General features: G+C 45.7%; 1 protein-coding gene across 1 annotated transcript in view; it reads right to left on the bottom strand.

Annotated features, from left to right (window-relative positions):
* MAP4K1 (mitogen-activated protein kinase kinase kinase kinase 1) overlaps nucleotides 1–21,478 on the bottom strand; it is an 869,227-nt gene that overhangs the window by 95,187 nt on the left and 752,562 nt on the right. The window contains exons 29-30 of the mRNA XM_069644317.1: nucleotides 9,737–9,814; nucleotides 7,705–7,775 (exon numbers count right to left, since the gene is read on the bottom strand). Of these exons, the coding sequence (XP_069500418.1) occupies nucleotides 7,705–7,775; nucleotides 9,737–9,814 (149 nt within the window). The remainder of the gene's footprint in view (nucleotides 1–7,704; nucleotides 7,776–9,736; nucleotides 9,815–21,478) is intronic.

The following is a 21,478-nucleotide window of genomic DNA, read 5'->3' as shown; positions in this document are numbered from 1 at the left end:
GCCCGCAACACACAGCAATAGTTCAATGAGGGTGAGGGGTAAGGCCGGGCTCAGTCCCCCCAATGTAAAATAACAAGATGGCCCCTCTTCCAAGGCGGGCCAGCCGCCACAGCGGTGCAGGCCCTCCCCTCCTGCCGGCTCTCCATGGTCTCTTGCCTCAGCGCATAAAAAGTGTTCCAGCTGCTCTTCGCTGCCTGCTGTAGGATTCCAGAGGTGGAACCACGGTCACAGTACAGCCCCAAGGACCCGGGCACACGGCAGGTGTCTCCAATTGGACGTTCTTCAGGCGGGGGACCGATCTCAGCAAATTTGGGCATGCCTGTGTTTTTTCCCCCAGTCCCGCCACCATCTGCGCATGAGCACAAGTTTCAGGAACCCGTATATCAGAGTGCAGGGTCTTTGCCACACTGCGATTCACCATAGCTGGACAATGCTCCGCTGTTCACTGCGCCTCCTTCCCCGACAGCGGCGTGCTCCAGTGGCCCAGCATTGCACATTCCGGCCGTGGAAGGCGGGGGAGTGCACAGGCCGCCAGAGGGCAAGTCACCGAATATGGGGTTGTAGCGGAGCTCTTGCTCCCCAACTTGTTCAGGATGTGTCCCAGCCCTCCAGACACCTCCCTGTTTGCTGCGCTTCTGCTTTATGTCCCATTTTCGGGTCTATGGCACTGTTGGCGACCACGGCTCCTCATTTTACAAGCTGCTGAACTGCGCCCCTAACACATGTAGTTTTTTTCTTTTCCTTGTAACTACTATGAAATGAGCGCCTGATAAGCCAAGTTCTTAAGCTACTCTCAAAGCATCTCAACCACATCACACTAACAGGAGGACATTTCCATTACATCATACTGCAATACCCAGACAGGATACAAAAAGGCTGTCATTGTTGACCACCTTTGAGAGGTGTCTGTTTTGGCTAATAGTCAGATTAAAGCAAACATTTTTTTCAGAAGGTGACATGGTTATAATATTTTGCCCGGAATCAGTAAAATAAAAAGTGAGAGTGGATCAGTGAATATGTATGTAGGGTATCCCCCCATATATTTGTTTCCCCATATATATCTGTATCGACCCCTGTCACTATTTATCTGTATCCCCATACATACCTGTGTCCCCATACAAACCTATATCGACCCCTGTCGCTGTATATCCGTATGTCGCTATGTATGTCCCCACCGTCCTGTTCACGTGCCTGATCCAAACTCTGAGGCGCTTCTACAGATAACCACCTATCACACCACTGCGCTTACTCTCCGCTATACAACATAATTCATCTAGAACACGGCTTAGCTGTTCACTTACGAATACGAACCCATGAACACCTCAACACCCTAATAAAACTCAGCTAGCTACGCACATTCCGGTCTAGCTGCTCACCTAGGCGTTCCTCAGGCCTAACGCAGCCAAGAACCTAGTCTGCGTGTCCACCCACCTGACTGTACACATCACCTAAACGCTAGGACGCAGCTATCACCCAACCACTACACCAGCTGCACACTTATCTGGTGCACCCACGCACTATACAACACTATCTCTCTCCACTAACTTGAACTACAGTTCCCGAGGGCGTTCAACCTACCAGCGCTTTGAGGTCATACCAATGATATACAAGGCGCTATATAAATGCCAAGTAACATAACATAGCATGTGCAAGAGACCAATGCCTTCTTGGCGTGGGTGGTAGCTTACATAGAAAAATTGCAAGTCAGCAATTCAATCAGCTACTGCTAGGGCAACCTCAAAGAAGCCAACTAGGTTCACTTTCTTACTAGCCAACAGATCAAAAACGCCCGGCCCAGGGAGCACACCTCTTGCACACGTGCTGAGAGAGAGCGTGCCAGGACTCTTTATGCATAAGGCTCACAACTTCCCTGTGGGATCTGCGTGTATGCTGTGGGTGACCCACGCCGAGGCTTTGCTGTGCGGATTCGTTGCCAGGACTCTTGCAGCCCTTCTCACCTTGGATGTAGTAACTAACATTAGGAATGTGGTTCAAGATGAGGACTTGTTTGAAAAGGCGTTAATTAAGTAATATACACGATGGAGGGAGGGGGCATTACCCCCTTAAGGGTGTACGTTGCTATTAGCACCCCAGGCATCCGAGCAGGATGCTAATAGCTGTTTACTGTTATGCGTGCCTCATGTCACCTGAAAGAAAAACCACAGACTAAGTTGGCCACCCTGGACATTAAAACAATATTCCTTGCTCGTGGCTTTGGCGTTTAGTGGCGTAGATTTTGGGCAGCGACGAGGGACCAGAAGACAAGGTAAGGGCGAGCGGGTGGACGGGGAATCAGGTGGATGGGAGCAGGGGGTCAGTGGGAGCATTCGTGGGGGCAGCAAGGGCCAGTGCTGTGGGCCATAGGGAGTAACTGCAGTGGTGGCCTCAGGGAGAGGAGCTGATGTCTTCTGTCTAACACAGGCTTTTCAGTGTGGTAAAGCCCACTTGTACAGCCTTCTTATTGGTGGCATCACCCCCCCTCCCATTCAAGGTGCCAATTCTTAATATAAACACAGATACGTTTCTAATGCATTCCATCAAAGAATGCCAACTCCAACATGCAACAGGAAAGACGTTTTCAGCGCCGGGAGGTTGCCACAGGTGAGGTAAACAAATCGCTCGTGGCATAACATTCCACGATGGATTACCATAAATATCACCATTTTAGGCTGATCATCTGAGTTTGAGATTTCACACCTGTCCCTGGTTCTGCCGGGTGCACACAAACTCAAAGTTCAGGACTAGATTACCAACAGATCGCAGAGTGCAAATGCATTTTTGTGCAAATGGCACAACACTAATGCAGTTGCGGGAAAGCCATTTGCTGATGTGCAAACGTGCTTTTACGTTTCAGGATAATGCATCCCTATGACCCTCATTACAGACGTGTAAGTGCAATTATGTTCAGTATAAGCACTAGAACAAAAATTGCTCTAGTGAAATGTGTATTCTTTCAACACAATTTTGCACTAGGGTACCATTTGCCCTAGTACTAATACCACACTATTGCAAATTGCATTAGTACAAACATGCATTGGAAGAATACTGGCGGTATTACAACACGTTGAGCAACCACAGACACATTTGGCCCATGCGCAAAATGACATTTGGACCAATGTAGACACATCTCTACTGTATTTGTGCTGGTGTTAATGCGCTTGCACATGTTAAAAAATGAGATTCTGTTCTGTTGACGTCGTTGTGCAGGTGGGAACCAAGAAACAATGTTAACATTCACTAAAAAATGTGGGCCTTGTTGCACAATTTCTTCACCAATGCCAGTGCACTTTTGCACAACACCCCCCAACCCCTTAGTCCAAATAACATGAGGCGTTATCACATTTTTGGACCTTATTAAATAGCTAGAAGGTATCCCGAATACAGCGTCCAGGCTCATCCTAGGCCTCAAACCCAGGGACCACATAACGCCAGCATTAATGATGTCCTTACATTTGCTCCGTGTTAAGGCACGCAAGGCCTTTCACGTTCTGTGCCTTAGCTGGAGAGATAAGTGCAATATGGGACCGCTTTACTCAGGCTAGGGATTAGGTAATACCTTCTGTACAGACGTCTTTTTCCTTCAGCCTCCAGTGTATTGTTAGTGCCTTCAGGAAAAAAGAAGCTGGGAGGCAGAGTACTGGAGGCAGCTGGATCCTCCCTCTGGAATGCCTTCCACCTGCCTCAGATGCACTGAGAATCAGCCTCACTGCCGTAAAAGACCTAAGGCACTCCTCTTCAGGAAAGCCTTTGAACTGAAATCCTGAACATCCACTGACTTCTGAATCTCTTCAACGCAAATTAGCAAACTATAAGGACTGCCTGTCTCATTGTCTTTCCGCTTACACAGTTGTACCGTGCTCTTCAATCCCCTCCCTCGCACACTTAACGGACTCACACGTTTCCAAAGGCTCGGAAAGATTGTCATTCCCTTACTCTTCCCTTTGGAGATGCTACAAAATGGCTATGCCCGTGGCTGGCACCAGATAGAAACCCAGTAAAATAAGTAAGTAAATAAGTAAGTAAGTAAGTAAGTAAGTAAGTAAGTAAATAAATAAATAAATAAATAGTCTTTCAGCTCTGGTGGATATTGTGATCCTGGATGGGCGGGCTAGAGAGAGGGTATTCAAAAATGGGAAGCAGTCAATTATTATGTTAGGACAGAATTACATTTTTAAGGTTCTTTTGTCTAACTGCGTGGTACTACGTGAAAATGTTTTTAAAAAATGACATTTTCAAAGTCCGATTTAGTAAGGCCGTCTGTGACTGCACAGAGCACCCTTTCGGAATCTAACTGTCACGCCCCCGTCTCTCACAAGTGTGCGCAGGGGCTGACAGGCGCGGCCTAGACGAAGACGGAAGTGGGATGAGAGGTAAGTCAGGGGACGTACTAGCCCCTGCAGGGGGCGCTCGAGGGACATCCCACATAGCGTGGGCGCCCCTCTGGCAGCCCCCCTCCCTGCAGGTGTGGTTCCTACCCCTTCCGCTGTTATTTTACAAAATGCGTTCCTTCCACAGAACGTGCATGTTGGGGCAAAGGGCTAAAAGGCATGTTCTGTGCATGAACAATATTTTGTGTTAGTCGGGGGGCTTAGGGACAGTTATGAGGGAAAGGGCGCAGGTTTAATGGGTGTGTTGAGGGTGAAAACCCCCGATTTAGGAGGTGAGGGGGGCAGGGGAGAGGTTGAAAAGTGACATTTGAAGGCTGCACCAAATGGGCCCAAACAAAAACGTTATTTGTTGTGTGCGGGCTTTAATATTCGACAAAATCACACAGAACGAACTTTGTGGCTCCTTCAAACATTTTGCTGACTTCCATGACTTTTTAATTATTTGTTCAGACAGAGTTCTACCGGGACAGTGGTGCTTTTCAAGAACCAAAGTTTGCTATGAGGCTGAAAGTACGTTGGGGATTAGTCTGGTGGCAGCTGTACTTTAGTTTCCGCTGCACCATGGCTGTAGCCATTTTTACAAAATGAGTAGCCCAATGCCCATGTACAGTGGTCATGGCTTGTACTAATGTATTGTATAAGTCCTACACAGGGTCATTTTATTTTATGACATTTCTGTGTCTGTGTAGTCCACAAGGCTTGTCCTCAATGGGCGTTTTGCTGACATAGGCTTATCATGAGGACACAAAGGCATCCTACATGTGTGTTAAAGCCAGTATAAACACGCTTAACATACTCCAGACTTCCCAATCCACACACGTGACTGTGCCTGAGTATATGGAGTTTTGGAAGGCCTGTCCTGGTTGGAAGACTACAATGTACAGGAGAGCAATCCCCGACTCTTTTTCATTGGTGCCCGAGACAATTGTATGGCCCATTCTGACCCTTCATGGAAACCTCTAAAATATGGAGAAGCATTTCACTTCATCCAGACCCTCAATGGTCGGGAGCGGTGTTCCACTACTTTTATTTTGTATTGTTAACAGCTCCACTACTTTTTGCAACCTTTTTCTCCACTCCACAACTGTACTGTGTGAAGTTCAAGCACACTTGATATCAGTTACAGCTAAAGTGAAATATGTTTCAACTCAATTGGCTGTCATCCAGCATGGCTGCACCCCTTGGAAAATGTGTTGCACGTTGCCCCTTCCTTCCTACTCTGTCCGCCATCCAGAGTCACAGTTCCACTACTTTGTTGGTACACTTCTACCCAGAGGCCACTTTTTAATGCGCATCTATAGCCCTATCAGTGCGACCCTGGGGCCTATGGTTAAAAAGGCAACGTCCACGTGGGGAGAGAAGAGAGGTTTAAATTCAGAGGCTAGGGGCATGACTAAACCGTGCCTATTTTAACCCTAGTGTATGTGTGTGTGTTTCTGTGAATAACCCAACATGTCTTGCTTCTTTCAAAATTCACTTTTTGCATTTCTGGCCCTTGCTCGCTTTCTACCAGACCATGGGTTTCAAAGGGCACATGAGTTTTGAACACCTTGCATGGAGGAAATTGACTTTAATGACTCAAACTTTTATTTTATATATTATGTTATGTTACCCCCGCAACCACTGATATCTTTTTTTTTTACAAGGGGAGCAGGGGACATCTCTGCAACCCATCCCCATACATAATGTCACCATATGTAATGTTGCCAATGGCTTTTCCCAGCGTAATTATGTATGGGGACATGATTACCTGATACCTATATAAGGCAGCGAATCTAAATGAGCTGATGCATGGCTCTGCATAAGATGGCAGCATGTTGGTATTTCACATTACACTGGGCAGCTGATGGCAGCACCTGAATAGGCCATGTTGTATCTTGCTAGTGAGGACTACCTCTGGCATGTGAGGCTTCCACCAGTGCACGAGGGCAGGGTTTGGGCATCTGGGGCGGCACTTGGCATTTGATGGCAGTCCTTGGTTTTGTGGAGCTGTACTTTGCATATCACTTTTATACTTGGCTTGTGGGGCTTTACCAGACACCAGAAATGTGGTACCTGATGTTTCACGTGACAAACGGGAGCAGCGCATTCTCCAATTACTAGACCTCGATTATATTCAGAAAGGGGCTAAAAACAAAGTTATTTAACTAGTTAGCACACTGCACAGTCTCCTATACGGTTCCTCTGTAACCTCGGAACACCCCTTCAACACTGTCACTGAATTTGTATTACTGTCTTTGAAACAGCTGTCCTAACCTGTACTAAGTGAATATTGCATTGTGTTTAAGTGAATATTGTATGATATTAAGGGAATATTCTGTAACAGCGCCACAATGTCTCCAGGCCGCTGGGCGCTTTATAAATGCAAATAAATAAATGAGGCTTTACTTTGCATAGGGTGGCAATATGTTGTCACTTGGGGCTTCATTTGGCATGTTATGGCAGCATGTGGCCAGTTGAGAATGTATTTTATGCAAGTGAGGGCTATTCCTAGCTTTTGAGACTTTACCTGGCATGGGACAGCAGCAACTGGCCATGCCAGTCTGTGCCTGAACACTAGGGAAGTGCCCCTGGCCTATGGTTTACCTGACGCATGTGACCCAGGCGAATTCCTGCTGCACGCCGTGCATCTCCAAGCATCAACCATATATCAACAAGGGTGCAAATTAAAAATTAACTTACAGTAGCCTTTTTATTTATATTTGCAAAAAACAGTCTTTGTGTGCATCCATGATGTTTGATGTCACTTCCTGCGATGCCATTGGCCTCAGAGTTCGTGTTACATCACTCCCTGTGATGTTGGTGGTCAGAAAGCCATGTGATGTCATCCGATTAATTATGCCACTTGCACTACTAGACTGGTGAAATGTCATCGTAGTAAGGGTAGAACGAGTGTGTAAGGAATCAGCAGTAGGTTGTGTGGCGTGTGAGGGGTCCTGGCGTTGCAATAAAGCAGCACGTCATTTCCTGCTCCCTCTCCGAGTGGAGCTGTAACCGCCTCCACCTGTGTTGTGACTGTTTTCGGTGCACGAGGGACGCGCGTTCCACGCCTACAGATGATGTATATTTTGAACGGAAGGGAAGCAGTCACTGCTGCTGGCTGCACTGTGCCTGGGGGGGAGGAGCAGTGCTGCTGATACTGTACTGAGTGTGAAGAAAGCTTAAAGGGAAAGGGGAATGGGATCAAAGCTGCACCATTCGCTTAATACACAAACGAATATGTGTGTGGTGTGCGTATGACGCCTCAGCAGTGAATATACGTGGGTCTCCGTTCCTGCCATGCATCCGCAGCTTTGCCAGTCCATGCCATGCTTACCTCCATCGATGGGTAATGTCGGATTTGCCAGCCGTGCTTCCAATAGGCTTGAATGCTGTCCTTCGTGCAAACTGCAAGACACAACACTTGGGTTAGTACTGACGACCCGGAAGGCCAATGACTTAGTAGCTTTGTAGAAAGTCTCAACTGGGCAACACCGACCGGCAGAGGTCCCCCCAATGCAGACCACTTGGCAGTTGCACTTGTTTAATACTGTGTACTAGAAGTTGCAGTTTGCAATTGTCACCACCACTGCCTGGCACGTGTGTTAGGCCCAGAGCATGCTTGCATGGGTTTGCTGTTCAGAAACAGCCCTGCCTATCCACAGAGGAGGTTATATGGCAGGGCATGGCGCATCTACACAGCTTAGCTGTGGCTTAGGAAACGCTATTTCCAAAACTGGAGGGGGCATTTAGCATACGTAGGGAGTGTGTGAAGTAAGGGTGGGGGGCAGAGATACTGAGGAGGGGAGTCAGCTGAGGTCATGCACACATGGAACTGAAACTCTTCTACCAGCTTGGTCAATGACAAGAACATAGGGTCAGTACGTGGCATTATTTGAGGTGGGCAAGGGTTGCATCTGCCACCCTGTGGCGCCTCCCTCCTGACTACCGATTCAGGGGTTGGAAGTGCTGCCAAACCAACCGTAAACTCGGAGTCCGGCTTCTATTTGGTAGTCCCCCTTCCCGTTTGCATTTCCCCCATCCGAAGGGCTGCTGAGGGCGGTGGGAGGGGGGCGTGTAGTGGGGAGTGGGGGGGGAGAAGTGGTGATGATAACTGTTTGCACCCACTGACCTGGTGCGAGAGGGAAGAGGTGCGGGTGGTAGAGCAAGCTTGTGTTTTGTAATCCTTGTGCTGCCAGAGATGGGAAGATGGCGACAGAGCGTGGTCACTGCCAGAGCTGTGGCAGGGGCGGGAGCTGGAGCTGTGGATGTATGTTGTAAGGTAAGCGATGTCAGCGGGTGGCATGGCTGCTGCTGTACATTCGAGGTGGGTATGGAAACATGCTTAAGAGGCTGCAAATGAAATGTTGTAGCTGTGCCATTCATATGAGACTATTTTAAATTGTGCGGCCGACGACAATGGGACATGTTAAAACGATTTGCAGTACCCAGTGCCAAGACCTGCCCTCTGGGCTGTGGCAACTTCGGAGGCAAGCATTGGATGGATAGTTTCCCATGTCCCTAGGAGTGGGGGAAGGAGTGGACTGGCCTATAGGGAACTCTGGAGATTTCCCAGTGGGCCTCTGCACCCTGGGCCTCTTTTGTGTGATATTTCCAAATGTTCCCATACGAGAAGGGTTGGGCTCGCTGAAAATGTGTAATATGGGGCCACTTTGAAAAGTATTTCAAGGGCCTCTTCTGGTTCCCAGTCCACCCCTGAGTGGGGCTCTGTGCTAAGGGGCCGGCCATGATGTTAGGCAAACACCACCCTCGCCCCATCCAAGCACGTTTTTTTCAAATGAATTATCCTTTTTTCCAAAGTGAGGAGAGGGGGCTCAGCTCATGTTTTCACAGGCCAGTGGGTTAAAACGTGGGCCAAACATCCAAGTAGCGCCCGTCTTCCCCACCTCTAATTGGGAATATCCGAGCGAGAGAAAGAGGAAAGTGGGGCATGCAGAGAATAAGGAAGATGTGTGTCTGTGAGGTGCGCAGAGAGGTGGAAACAGATATCTGAAGAGGTAGGTGGGAGGGGGAGGGAAGGGTGTCAGAAAGGGGATGAGGGAGAATTTAAGAGGAAGGAAGTAGAGGAAGTGTTTTGAGGATGGACAGGAATGAGGGCATGATGAAGGGAATGAAATCAGCAAATGAATCAGGACAGTGATGGGTTGGTGCATGGGAAGGGATAGGACAGAGGTCTGTGGCCTGCAGATCTTCTGATGTTTTTGCCTAATACTCCAAGGTCCCGCAGCATAGATAATCATAGCTAGGACTGATGGGAAATGTAGTCCAACAAATCCAGAGAGCTACAGGTTGCAGACCACAGGGCTAGGAGGTACAGGTGAAAAGGGAAAAGATTCAAGTCCACTTACCGACTGACTCCTTAGTGACACTGATGTTGGGAACTGTTCTCAACTGATGTCCCTGGAGGTCAACAAACGTGATTGTTTCTGTGGAACGAAAAACAGAGACTAATGATACACTGGGACTAAACCGGACGTTTTTAAAAAATAAATGCCCCTCTGCTTCAAGTATGGCAGGAGACAGAGTTGCAAACAGGTGTGGATGGGTGGGAGAAAGAAGGACCCAAGTACTTACACTTGCTACACCTGTGAATCTAGTGCATAAGCTTCCTTCTACCACCCATGTATGGAATGCCCCCCTTTCATATCCAGGATCAGCTAGTGTTTAACAGCTTTTATAACAAAGCACTGAAATACCTCGTCCTAGGTATGTACAATTACTTCACAATTTTATGGTGGACCACGCTCTTTCTTGTTTTGCCGAATTCTTTTTCTCTATAAGAATTTGTCTTAAAGATTCTGGGATACATAATACATTTACTGGTGCATGCACTTCTGGGTTAACGTATGGTAGGCATTTTTTCTTCTGCCTTATGATTGAAAAGTAAATAACGCAATCAGTTTAGTCCTCTGCATTTTCATTGTGACAAACCTAAAATTAAATTGACCCACAAGAATGTTCTATTTATTTTTAAAATAATTTTCTGAACAATCTCCCCAAGTTTAAAAATACAATTATATGTAGTCATAACATTGAATCTCTTGGGTAACTGGTATTTTGTGTAATTGCTGTATTAGTTCCAACTAAAAGGATTTTGGTCTAAATGTTAACAAATAAAAACAAACTATAAATCTATACTATATCTCATGATAAAGGTAAACATGCACATTGTGAAGGCATCATGAAATAAGACACAGACAACAGATTCAAAGTTCAAAACAAACTTATTATAGTAAATGTCAGGATGGTAGAATGCCTAACTTGCCCTATGCCAATGTGGGATTTCCCTACCTAAAGAAAAGTAAGGATAGTCTGTGTCAGGAAGTCCAAAGTAAAACATCAGTCTGCGTTCAAAACCTATACTTACCCTCACAACTAACTGAATACATTGTGTAGGGATGTCAGCATCAAAAATAATAGTGTTCAAAACAAAGTTCTGAGCTTCTTCCAGCTCCTGGCTTGTAATTAGCTCCCCCTTTCCCAAGTTCAAAACAGTTCACAATGTATCAGGGTTCCCTTCCCCAAGAGTTCAAATCTTCAAACTTTTCAAAATAACAGAAGTTGAAATCTTCCAGATTTTCAAAACACCCAAAAATTCCTTCAGGGATACTTCCCAGCTCTCTTGTCATCAGTACTTTTCACTGCGTCACAAAGATAAGTCTGTTTCTTGACTTCAAAATCACATAAACTTCTGTAGCAAAAAACAAGCTTCTTTAGGGATACTTTCATAGGCATTTGCATAAAGGGGGCCCTCGTTCTAGTTGCAGTTGTCAGACCTTACGGTCCACCCATTACAGGTCACGCAACCGATACCCCTTCTGCTTCCCATCAACAATTGTCCACTGCTTTCCTTTGTCGGTGACTCTTGTATCTTTTATCAGTGTCGCACTCGTCCAACACTTTATCGTGGCTTACCTGACCACCATGCACTTTGTTACACCTTCTGTATTCTTTTGGCAACACAGGTTTTCCCTTATCCTGCAGTCCCTTGAACTCTTTTTACTTTGCCCAATACTTGTGTTCTTCTTTTCTTTTCTTGGCTTTGCCAACACTTGTCTCTCAAACAGTTCATTCTGTGGTATCTGCTACTTGCACCACCTTACTTTTCACCAGCTTACTTTAATTCTGTTCACAAGTACTCATAATTTGCTTTTGTTCTGAGAGGCATTCAGAAATGCTTATAATGTTTTCCAATTCGTTCAGTATTCAAAAGTATCTGTTTAAGCCTTCAAAAGTGCTGTTAACAACTTTCTGTTCATTCGATTCTCTAAAGCACTTGTTTCAGTATTCAAAAGTGCTTTTAACCATTTTCGGTTCATTTAATATTCAAGAGTGTGTGGTTCAGGCTCCCGGAGCGCCCCAGTAGGAGTGTTTCCCTGTTTTCACTCACATGCTCCACATGGCAGCTCCCTTCGGCTTCCCTCTGTGACTTGCACTGCTTTCCGGCTTCCCGTGGCTCTGCTCTCCCTTTGCGGAGCCAGCAGAGGGCACCACTCAGCTCTGGTGGTAAGTGGATTGGTTGGCACCTCTCAGCTCCAGCAGCGACCACCATGCTCTTGCGGCCAGCCTCTGCCAAGGTGTCCCTTTTTCCTGCTCGATATAGCTTTTGGCTCCCATGTTTCCTGCTCTGCTTTCTCCAGCCAGCTTCGGTCCAGTACGCTTCTGCAGCCCGCTTCTGTGTTCCCCATCTTATTGTGTGGCAAGGCTTTTTATACTCCTTGGAGTTGTAAAAAGACCACAGGCGTGGGACATTAAGTTCAATTTCCCGACCGTAGTGAAACTCCTTAGCTGGACATGCCTGGCTGTTCCATCGGTACAATTGCATAGCCCTCTTCTTCGTCTCAGTACCAGAGTGGTGTTTGGGGATGAAGGAAGTGTGCATAACTCTGTGTTGATTCTTCCTGGTCTTGGTACTTGACTGATCTGTATTAACAATATAAGGTGGACCTGTGTTTATCTCACCAAAATGAGGATGTGTCCTCCTGGTTGGTCTCTTCTTCATCCCAATGTTGAGGTGGTGTTTCTGGGGGACATTTTGGAGGGAAGAAAAGGGAAAAGGTTGACAGCAGCCTAAAAAGACTTGGGGGATACCATGTCTCACCTAGGGATGTCCTCTTCTCACTCCCCAAGGTCCCTCCACCCAGGTGATCATCCCTCGCATATCCAACCCCAGGGTCGGGATCCAAAAGCGATGGACTTTCCCTGGCCACCTGAGAGGAGGATCCAGGGGGAAAAGAAATGAGGACAACCTCAGGTTCCTCACAACATTCTAGTCGAAAAAGACCCAAGAAAAGTCCAGTGGATAATACCAAACCCAAGGATTAGATCATATGGAAACATACTTGCACATAGGATCAGGCTGCAGCGTGTCATCCTTGAGCTTTGATGTGCTCGAATTAATGAGCCTTTATGTGTTTCTAATATAATACAGCTACTCTTTAGCCAGTAATATATATTGGCTGGGCATGATGGACCTCACCCGCTATTTCCCTTCAACTTGTAAGCGAGCTTTCCTTTTCTTTAATAATGGCCCCCTGATGCAATTACAGCATTTAGATCCATCTGTACGCGATGGGTTACATTGCCGGTACTTTAGACAACGTGGAGTGCCTGACGGAGTTCGGGCTTCTCTGCCTGACCGTTGCGTGCATGTGGGCGTGCACACAGTGTGTCCCGTGGCAGGGGGAAGAGCTGGCATTAGCCAGCGTGGAGCACAGGAATCCGTCTTCCGCGTAGGGTTACACACGCTCACGTGACATGCTTGAGCATGCCACGTGATGCGGAAGAATAGACGACTCTTCCCCGTCTTCCCTGCTCTCCTTCATAACACGGAGATCTTAGCACGACCACGTACGCGCTCGTGTCGGGCATTTTGTCTAATCCTTGAGATGCCCGTTGAAGGTGCTAACATGTAAGTGCAGGGGAACAATGGCGATATGTTATATTTAACATTTCCTCACCCGCGTTTACACGGGTAAGCATCCTCTTTCAAACACCAATAATTGCCTCTCACAGGACTATGCCACTCTATGTTTTCCAATCTGCTGTCTTGTTCCATAAACTGCCCAATCCAAATATAATTACTAACTTGGCGGTGGCACCAAGATCTGTGGAATTTACAAAATGGCATCTTTGAGAGTTCAGTGCCTTCAATTTGATTACAACTCTGTATTCGTTTACAGATGTACAGCACGTGGACTGGTCAGTATAGCTGTGCCGTAATTGGAGGCATACTCCACTTTAGATCAGAAAAGGAAAGGGAAATTAAGGGTGAGTGTCCTTTCTGATAACCATTAATGAGTAATCTATATTGATGTAAGAATAATTTTAATTAACAACTGATTTCCAACAAATAGTATTGTAGATATTGGATACAGGTGCTATGCTATTTAGCAAGGAGATGAGAACTGTACACTAAGACTGAAAGATGAAGTGGTGTTTTGGGACAGCCTCTAATTGTTTTTGCATGGCTGGCACGTCACCGTAGTGTCAGCCATAATCCAATACATGGAACTTAGCAGCCGCCTAGTGACTGTGGTTTACTTTGTTTGATCCCACAGGTTCTTTCCCAGACTGTTCCAGTCCTATGATACCAACGGCAAGGTGGTAACGTACTACTCCATCTACCGTTTTTTATCTTTCTCACAGACTGGTTTTCGAGTCACGAAATATACCAGCTTTTGAGGAAGCTTAGAATGTCCTGATGAATGTGGCTTTATCAAAGTTAGGCTTACTGAAACCGGTTGACGGTGTTTGTTACATCTAAAAAGGCACCAATTTGCCTATTTTTTAGCTTGAGCAAACTGTTTTATGTTGTCCCACTTCCTGTTAGTAAAAATAAGTTCCGTATGGAAAGTGGTGACTGTATTGTCTTTGTTGTTGTCGGAATAGGAATCTATCCTCTTCCTTTTGTTTGTGTCATTTTAACCCTAGCAACCCAGGGTCAGTGTGACAATCAATGGGTTTTTAAAGAATTGTTTATCCCATTAGATGCCACACAGTTTCTAAAGAGAAAGAATGTATCCTCTTTTCTCTCCCTGCTGTGCTTCCCTTCTGTCTTTACTTGTAGTCTCTTCCGAATTAAACTAACCTGGACGGGAGTGGTATTGGACTTACAAGGCTGAATGTATTACACATCATAGAAGTTGGTAATTTCATTCTTATTCTGTCACTATTAGACAGGCGTTGTGGCACCTCAAACTAGTTGAGAGTGCACAGTAGGCAGGGATAGTACCTCTGTTTCGCTCTATCCTTCTGTCTTCCGTCACAGCCTTGTTCTCTACTCCATCAACACACTAGAGTCCATACCACAGTAATCCTTGGGTTTGGTTTTTATCAACTGGACCTTTCTTGGGTCTTTTTCGGCTGCTAATAGCCTACAACACAGATGTGTGTTGCCTACTCCTTTTGTGTGAACATGATCTACTAAGGGCAATATCCTGTCAACTTCGTAGAATTGGCCCTATTGTTTGGTTATAATCCTCACAACATTCAACAAAATTATATATGAAATCAACATGTAATTTCTCATCCAATCTTTCCAAAAATACTAAAGTGGGCCTATCCAATTTTCAAAATTGACAGTAATTGATAAACTTTTAAATAACAGGAAGCAAACCTTCTTCACTTGTTTAGCAGCGCCACAGTGAATACTCGACAATATTGTGATCAATACATTTTAATTTGATGTATATTTATGGCCCTTTTGTGAGACACTTGTTTTGGCAAATTCTATGCCTTTTTCAATCAGGGCAAATAGCGGTTAGGTTTCTGGCCATTTCTGTCTGTAGTGGTTGCACAAAAATAACAGATTGAATCCCACCAGAGTGCTGCACTGTAAGGGTTGAAGATGACGTCCCGGGACTTGAGGTTTTAAGAGGCTGCCAATGCTGCTCACTTAAAAAACAGCAAGCAATTCATCAACATCGCATGTTTTCAGAGGAATCTTTGTGGCCACTGCGACTTTGTCTTGATGAAGTTTGTTGGCTTTATGCCCGAGAGATCAATCAAGTCTGATCCGATGCCGCCTGGAAACTGGAAATCAGGGTAGGGCAACTTATGTTGATATCTCAAGACCCCAATAATTGATAAACTTGACATTGCTTTTAAATGTTTATAGTTAGCAATAGAGCATTATTGTTTCTATAATGTGAGTCCACATAAATCAAAATAATTCCACATTACTCATTAACAATACTTTCTTCAAATGAAAAATCCCAAATCCCTTTCAGTGTTCATTTCTTTTGGAACAATGATGAGAATGTCTCAATCCAAGACATTCTTATTGATGTAACCTCTTCTGTATCTGTTCCCCTCTTGGCGTAATTTGAATTACTTCTAGGACAAGACGTTGTAATTGTTTTGCTGTGTGAAGATGGTTAGAAAAATATATTCTGGCAAGTGACTTCAATGATTTAGTCCTAATACTCCATTAATATTTTGTCTATCAATTGTTCCCTCTGCAGGTTTTAATGCATTCATAATATATGCAACAAAGGTATCTCAATCCATATTTGACATTTTTGAAGTCACATTTCGCATAATGCCTTAATATGATATGAGTACCTATTTGTTAACGTCTGATGGTATCTCCATGAATTCGGTTGTTCCAACGTTAACAAGATTAACGTGGAAATGTTTTTAAAGACATATAATCCGCTTTTACAAGCATTTTACTTAAACTCTTGTGTTTCCGGTAAGCAAATGTCAGTGATTTGTCAAATACCTTTACGGTTAAAGTATCATGCATACAAATGTACCAGATTATATATATATATGATTGAACTTCTGACTCTGTTTTGAGAAGTGGTAACATGTGCTAAATCTTAAATTCACTAAATGTTTTAGGTTTAAATAATTGATTTCATTTTAAAGCTGTTACTTTTTCAACTGAAGTGTTCCTCCTCCCAGCCCTTCCCCCCTGTCCTTTGCCCTCCCCCAGCACTTTGCCACTTGCACGGTCTGAATGTTACAAGGTCTCGGATGACCGTTCATGTTTGTTTTTTTCTCAGTACCTCCCGCCCCCATTTTCTGTCTTGTGGTGCCTGGGAAGACTTGTGTATAGGTGCCATACAAATGTACAATAAATAAATAACATGTGCTAAATCTGGCTTTCATCAAATGTTTTAGGTTTACATAATGTATTTCATTTTAAAGATGAGACTTTTTCAACTGAAGTGTTGTTGCACGCGGCAATATTTAGAAAATCTTATCTGCTAAACTCGTAATATTCCCTGTTTAAGGCCAAAGCCAATGTATTACTATTTCCATCCATGTTCTGTAGGCACGGCTGACTGAATGAAATAAAGTTTATTCTCCAACAACACGCACACATTTAAAAAAAAAAAAACGCAACTTTGTAATTGGTTATTTAGAACACGCTTTATACCCGGAGGTGTCTAACCGCAGACCCGGGGACCGAACCCGTGTTGCTTCCAAGACGAGCTCTTTGCCCATAAGCTATCCTCCCGAAGCATTGAACGCATATGCAGTAAGCTCAGAGTGACAAACTGAATGAGCGTTATACCGGCCAACATAAACAAACACCCACCTCAACTACACTCAACAAATGGATACAAATTTCCATACCTGCATAGCAGGGGTGGATGGACAAACGAAATTAGGTTTGCATAGAAATAGTCACCAAAACGAGCCGGCATGGAAAGCTCACCCCGTGAGGTTGGCGGGACAAATGTAATGAGGTTCATACTGACCAACACACACAAACATGTGCAATCAGAACACACAATATGTATTCCGAACTGGATCTGCTGAACATGAGGTATTTACTTTTGATATTACTTTTGATATTCAGCTCGAAAAACTTTCTCTCTCTCTCTCTCTCTCTCTCTCTCTCTCTCTCTCTCTCTCTTTCTCGCTCTCTCTTTCTCTCTCTCTTTTTTTGGAAGGGCAAACAAAATGAACTCATGCTGCCCAATCCATAAACACACTTGCAACCACCGGGTCCAACATGGAAAACACACACTGCAAGGTCACTGGAACCAAATCAATTACCCAATAGACAGACAGATACACAGAGAAACAGACAGAGAGCCACACAGACACAATGGATGAAAGGAAGGCACTGCATAACAAACATTCATAATGTTATGTAATATTATATGGCATTTATATAGCGCTCTATATTTCATTGGTATGACCTCAAAGCGCTGGTAGGTTGAACGCCCTTGGGGACCACAGTCCAGGTTAGTAGAGCAAATAGAGAGAGTTAGTGTCGTAGGGTGTGTGGATGCACCAGTTATGTTTGCAGCTGGTGTAATTGCCTGATGGTAGCTGCATCCTAGCATTGGGTGTGGTGGTGGAGATATCAGGTGAATGTGTGCAGTCTGGTGGGTGGCCACCCAGACTGGGTTCTGGCTGCGTTAGGCCTGTAAGACGCTTATGTGAGCAGCTAGGCCGGTTTGTCATGGGATATAGCTGCGTTTTATTAGACTGATGAGGTGTTTGTGGGGTAGTGTTCGTATGTGAGCAGCTAGGCCGAATTTATTGAGGGGTATAGCTGTACTTTAATTGAGTGATGGTGTAGAGTAGAGAGTAAGCGCAGTGATATGATATGATATGATATGATGGTTCATGCATAAAGCGCCTAAGCATAATGCGCTTTGAAGCAAGTGGTGTGTTACGGACAGTGGGGGCATGCCAGGAGCGGTACATGAGGACCGGAAGGGTTGGGTACACATCCTGAGGGGCAGTGGCAGGGACAAACAGCAGGCATGCGGGGGCTGGAAGTTACAGGACCAGGGAGCTGGGTATACAGCGACATAAGGTAACTGGAAGGCTTGGCAGGCAGTCACTACGTGGGACACAAGAGGGGCATGGTGCACAGCAATATGATAGGGGACCAGGAGGATGGGGGTATTGCATCACTGCGGGGAGGCAAGGGCTGTGCACATAGTTGCGTCATATTCTACCGTCAGATTGGCGCAGCAACTGGATGGTCTGGGCAGCAGTGGAATATGGGGACCTAGGGATAATGGGTATACAGAGACATTGAGGGGAAGTGAGGGGCTGGGTAAACAGCGACATCACAGGACCAGTGGGCGGTACGCATCAAGAGCACAGGGGCTGGAGTGGTAGGGCACAATAGGGACAGCGCAGGGACTAGCGGGCTGGCCATACAGTCACAGGGGCCAGAGGGTTGCGGGGAAGGGCCTGAGGGGCAGGCGTACAAAGTGACAACACGGGAGCTGGAGGGGTAGGGGCACTAGGGACATCACATGGACTAGAGGGATGGGCTTACAGCGACAGGACATGGGGCCAGAGGGATACATATCAACTGGAGGGATGGGTTTACAGCGACGGGATGGGGGGGGCCAAGAAGGCAGGGTACAAGCGACACATGGGGGCTGTGGGGCATACAGCGACATCACAGGTACTCAAGGCGGTGGGATACTACAGGTATATATAGTAATATCACGGGAGCGGGAGGGCAGGGCAAAACAGCGACACACGGGGCACACATTGGTGGAGGGCTGGGCTTACAGCGGCAGGATGGTGGATCAGAGGGATTTTTTGCAACATCATGGGGAACAGGAAGGCAGGGTACACAGCGACACACGAGCACAGTGGGGCACACAGTGAGATCATGGGGACTGGAGGGGCAGGTGATGCAGGGGGATATATAGTGGAATTACGGGAACAGGAGGGCAGGGGTACACATCGACAAATGGGCACGAAGGGGCACAGAGACAGAGGGCTGTGCTTACAGTGACACGACACGGGGCTAGAGGGCTATGATATGATAGGTTATTTATAGCACGCTTAATACCCAGAGGTTTCTAAGCACGGACCCGGGGATCAAAACTGTGTTGCTCCGTATCGTCTTGCTTCCAAGGCGAGCATGTTGCTGCTGAGCTATCCTCTGGAGAAAACGTATTACGAGGATAAATAACGACGTGGGGAAAGGAGGCAGGGAACACAGCGACACACAAGTGCAGTGGGGCATACAGAAACATCACGGGACTAGAGGGGAGGGCAATACAGAGGGATACATAGCAACATCACGGAAGCAGGTGGCAGGATATACAGCGACACACCGGGCACAAAGCGACATCACAGGGACTAAATGTGTTGTCGAAGGGACTATAGGGGACTACAGGGACATAGAGGGGGTTGTGTATACAACGATAGGACGGGCCAGGGGGGTTTCAATGAATACATGTGTTGTACGTGGGCAGGGCACACAGGACGGTACGGAGACAGAGGGGCTGGGGGTATGTCGAGACATCACAGGGACTAGAGGTTGGGCAGACAGCGATAACCCGGGGAACAGAGGGGTACATGGCGACAGCACTTATGGTAGCACGAGGGTACATAGCGATATCACCAGAGCCAGGGTGGGGTGAGCAGTGACAACAAGGGGGCTAAAGGGGTGGGGAACAGTGAGACACGGGGGACCAAGGGGTATGGGGCCACGCAATGATACACAGTGGGCTGGAGGGGATGGGGCATATGGCAGAGGTACGGAGCAAGATGGTACACAGTGATCTCACTGGGATCCTGGGCGATATCACAGGGATCCTGGGCGGGGGAACAGAGCAACAGAGCGACAGAGTGACAGCACGGGCCACGGGCCAATGGGCTGGGGGACATAACATGAGAGAAGAGATGATCCAAGGAGATCCATTATTCTGTATTCAGGGATAGGATTGTCTATGGCTAAATCACTGGACGTATTCATTGATGACATGGTTGGGTACCATTGTATTTAGTCTTTTGGTGTCTTGTCAATTCAATCGCTTCTTAAGGTTGAGGTTGGTTTTATGGAAAGAGCCACGTTTTAGTACAACATCATGCTAGCAAACCATGAAAGAAAACCAATATGTTTCCCATGACGTGACAACACAATGGCCAATCACACCTCCAAATTGCTGCACACATCTGTTCCTGTGCAACCATGCTAAATATCTTGCTGAAAAAAATGAAAACATGTGCCACTTCTATTAAATAAGACTATAAAAAAATGAAGTACCACCAATACGTACAAAACAACTACACATTGTTATCAGCAACAAGCACACATCTAATTCCAGGTCCATGTTCACCCTGTGCCTCACAGTACTCGTAGCAATAAGACATGTCGATCCTTGGCGGTTAAGCCCAGATCCCTGATGGACACTGAATCTGATGCGTACAATACATTTTTTCAGTGCAAACGCATACATAAAAAAGCATCCACACCAGTAACAGCAGACATACATAGCATGCATACAAAAAGAACATGAAATAGACCCGTCAACCACACTTCAACTCCCCCAGAAATATGGCTCAATACACTCCCATGCACACAGCTACTGAGACAGACAACCTGTGTTGGTGCACCATACCGCCTACCAAGGACACACTCCAAAATAGCAACAGAGTGCACAGAGGTAGGAATATATATATAGAGAGAGAGAGACAGAGAGAGAGACAGAGAGAGAAGTAATAGAGGATATGTATTACTGGTACAAAACTGGGAATACAGTTAAGGTTACATCGGCCTATACAAAGTAAAATACAAAAATGTATTCCTCTGTATCTTTTGTTCTCAAGCACGAAAAAACACCACATTTGGCATGCAATTAATCTGGACTCGAGCGATCACTCATGCCTAATTTGGCAAAAGGTTTACAAATGTTTATATTCCTAAAATAAGTGGTAAAAAGTATTTATTTCCCGGAACTTTCCATTGAGGCTGAAAAATTCACTATTTAGCTCATAATATCGCAGTATTTTCACTTCAATGTTTGAGATTTTTGGCACACGTCTATTCCTTGGGCTGAAGTAGTGCATTCCACAAACCTTTCTAAAATCACACCAGCCAAACTTGAAATGTTCAACTTTTAAGACATAAAAAAGTATTGCTATTTTAAAACAAGACTATAGGTACAGATGGACGGATGTAATGTAAATAAATGTGCAAAAGGAGGACACATACTCACAACTGCCAGTGCCAATCCCCCCCCCACACACCTCCATTCAATCATGTGTAGTAGTTTCAGAGGGATAATATGAAAATTAAAAAAATATACAGCTTGAGTGTGGAATGTAAAATATTCTGCAATATACGCACAAGAGAGGTTCTGCCT

Source organism: Ambystoma mexicanum, chromosome 2p (genome assembly GCF_040938575.1).
Source record: "Ambystoma mexicanum isolate Mex_15411 chromosome 2p, UKY_AmexF1_1, whole genome shotgun sequence".
Classification (NCBI taxonomy): domain Eukaryota; kingdom Metazoa; phylum Chordata; class Amphibia; order Caudata; family Ambystomatidae; genus Ambystoma; species Ambystoma mexicanum.
The sequence above is the reverse complement of the archived record's forward strand: the minus strand, read 5'-3'. Positions and strand labels throughout refer to the sequence as shown.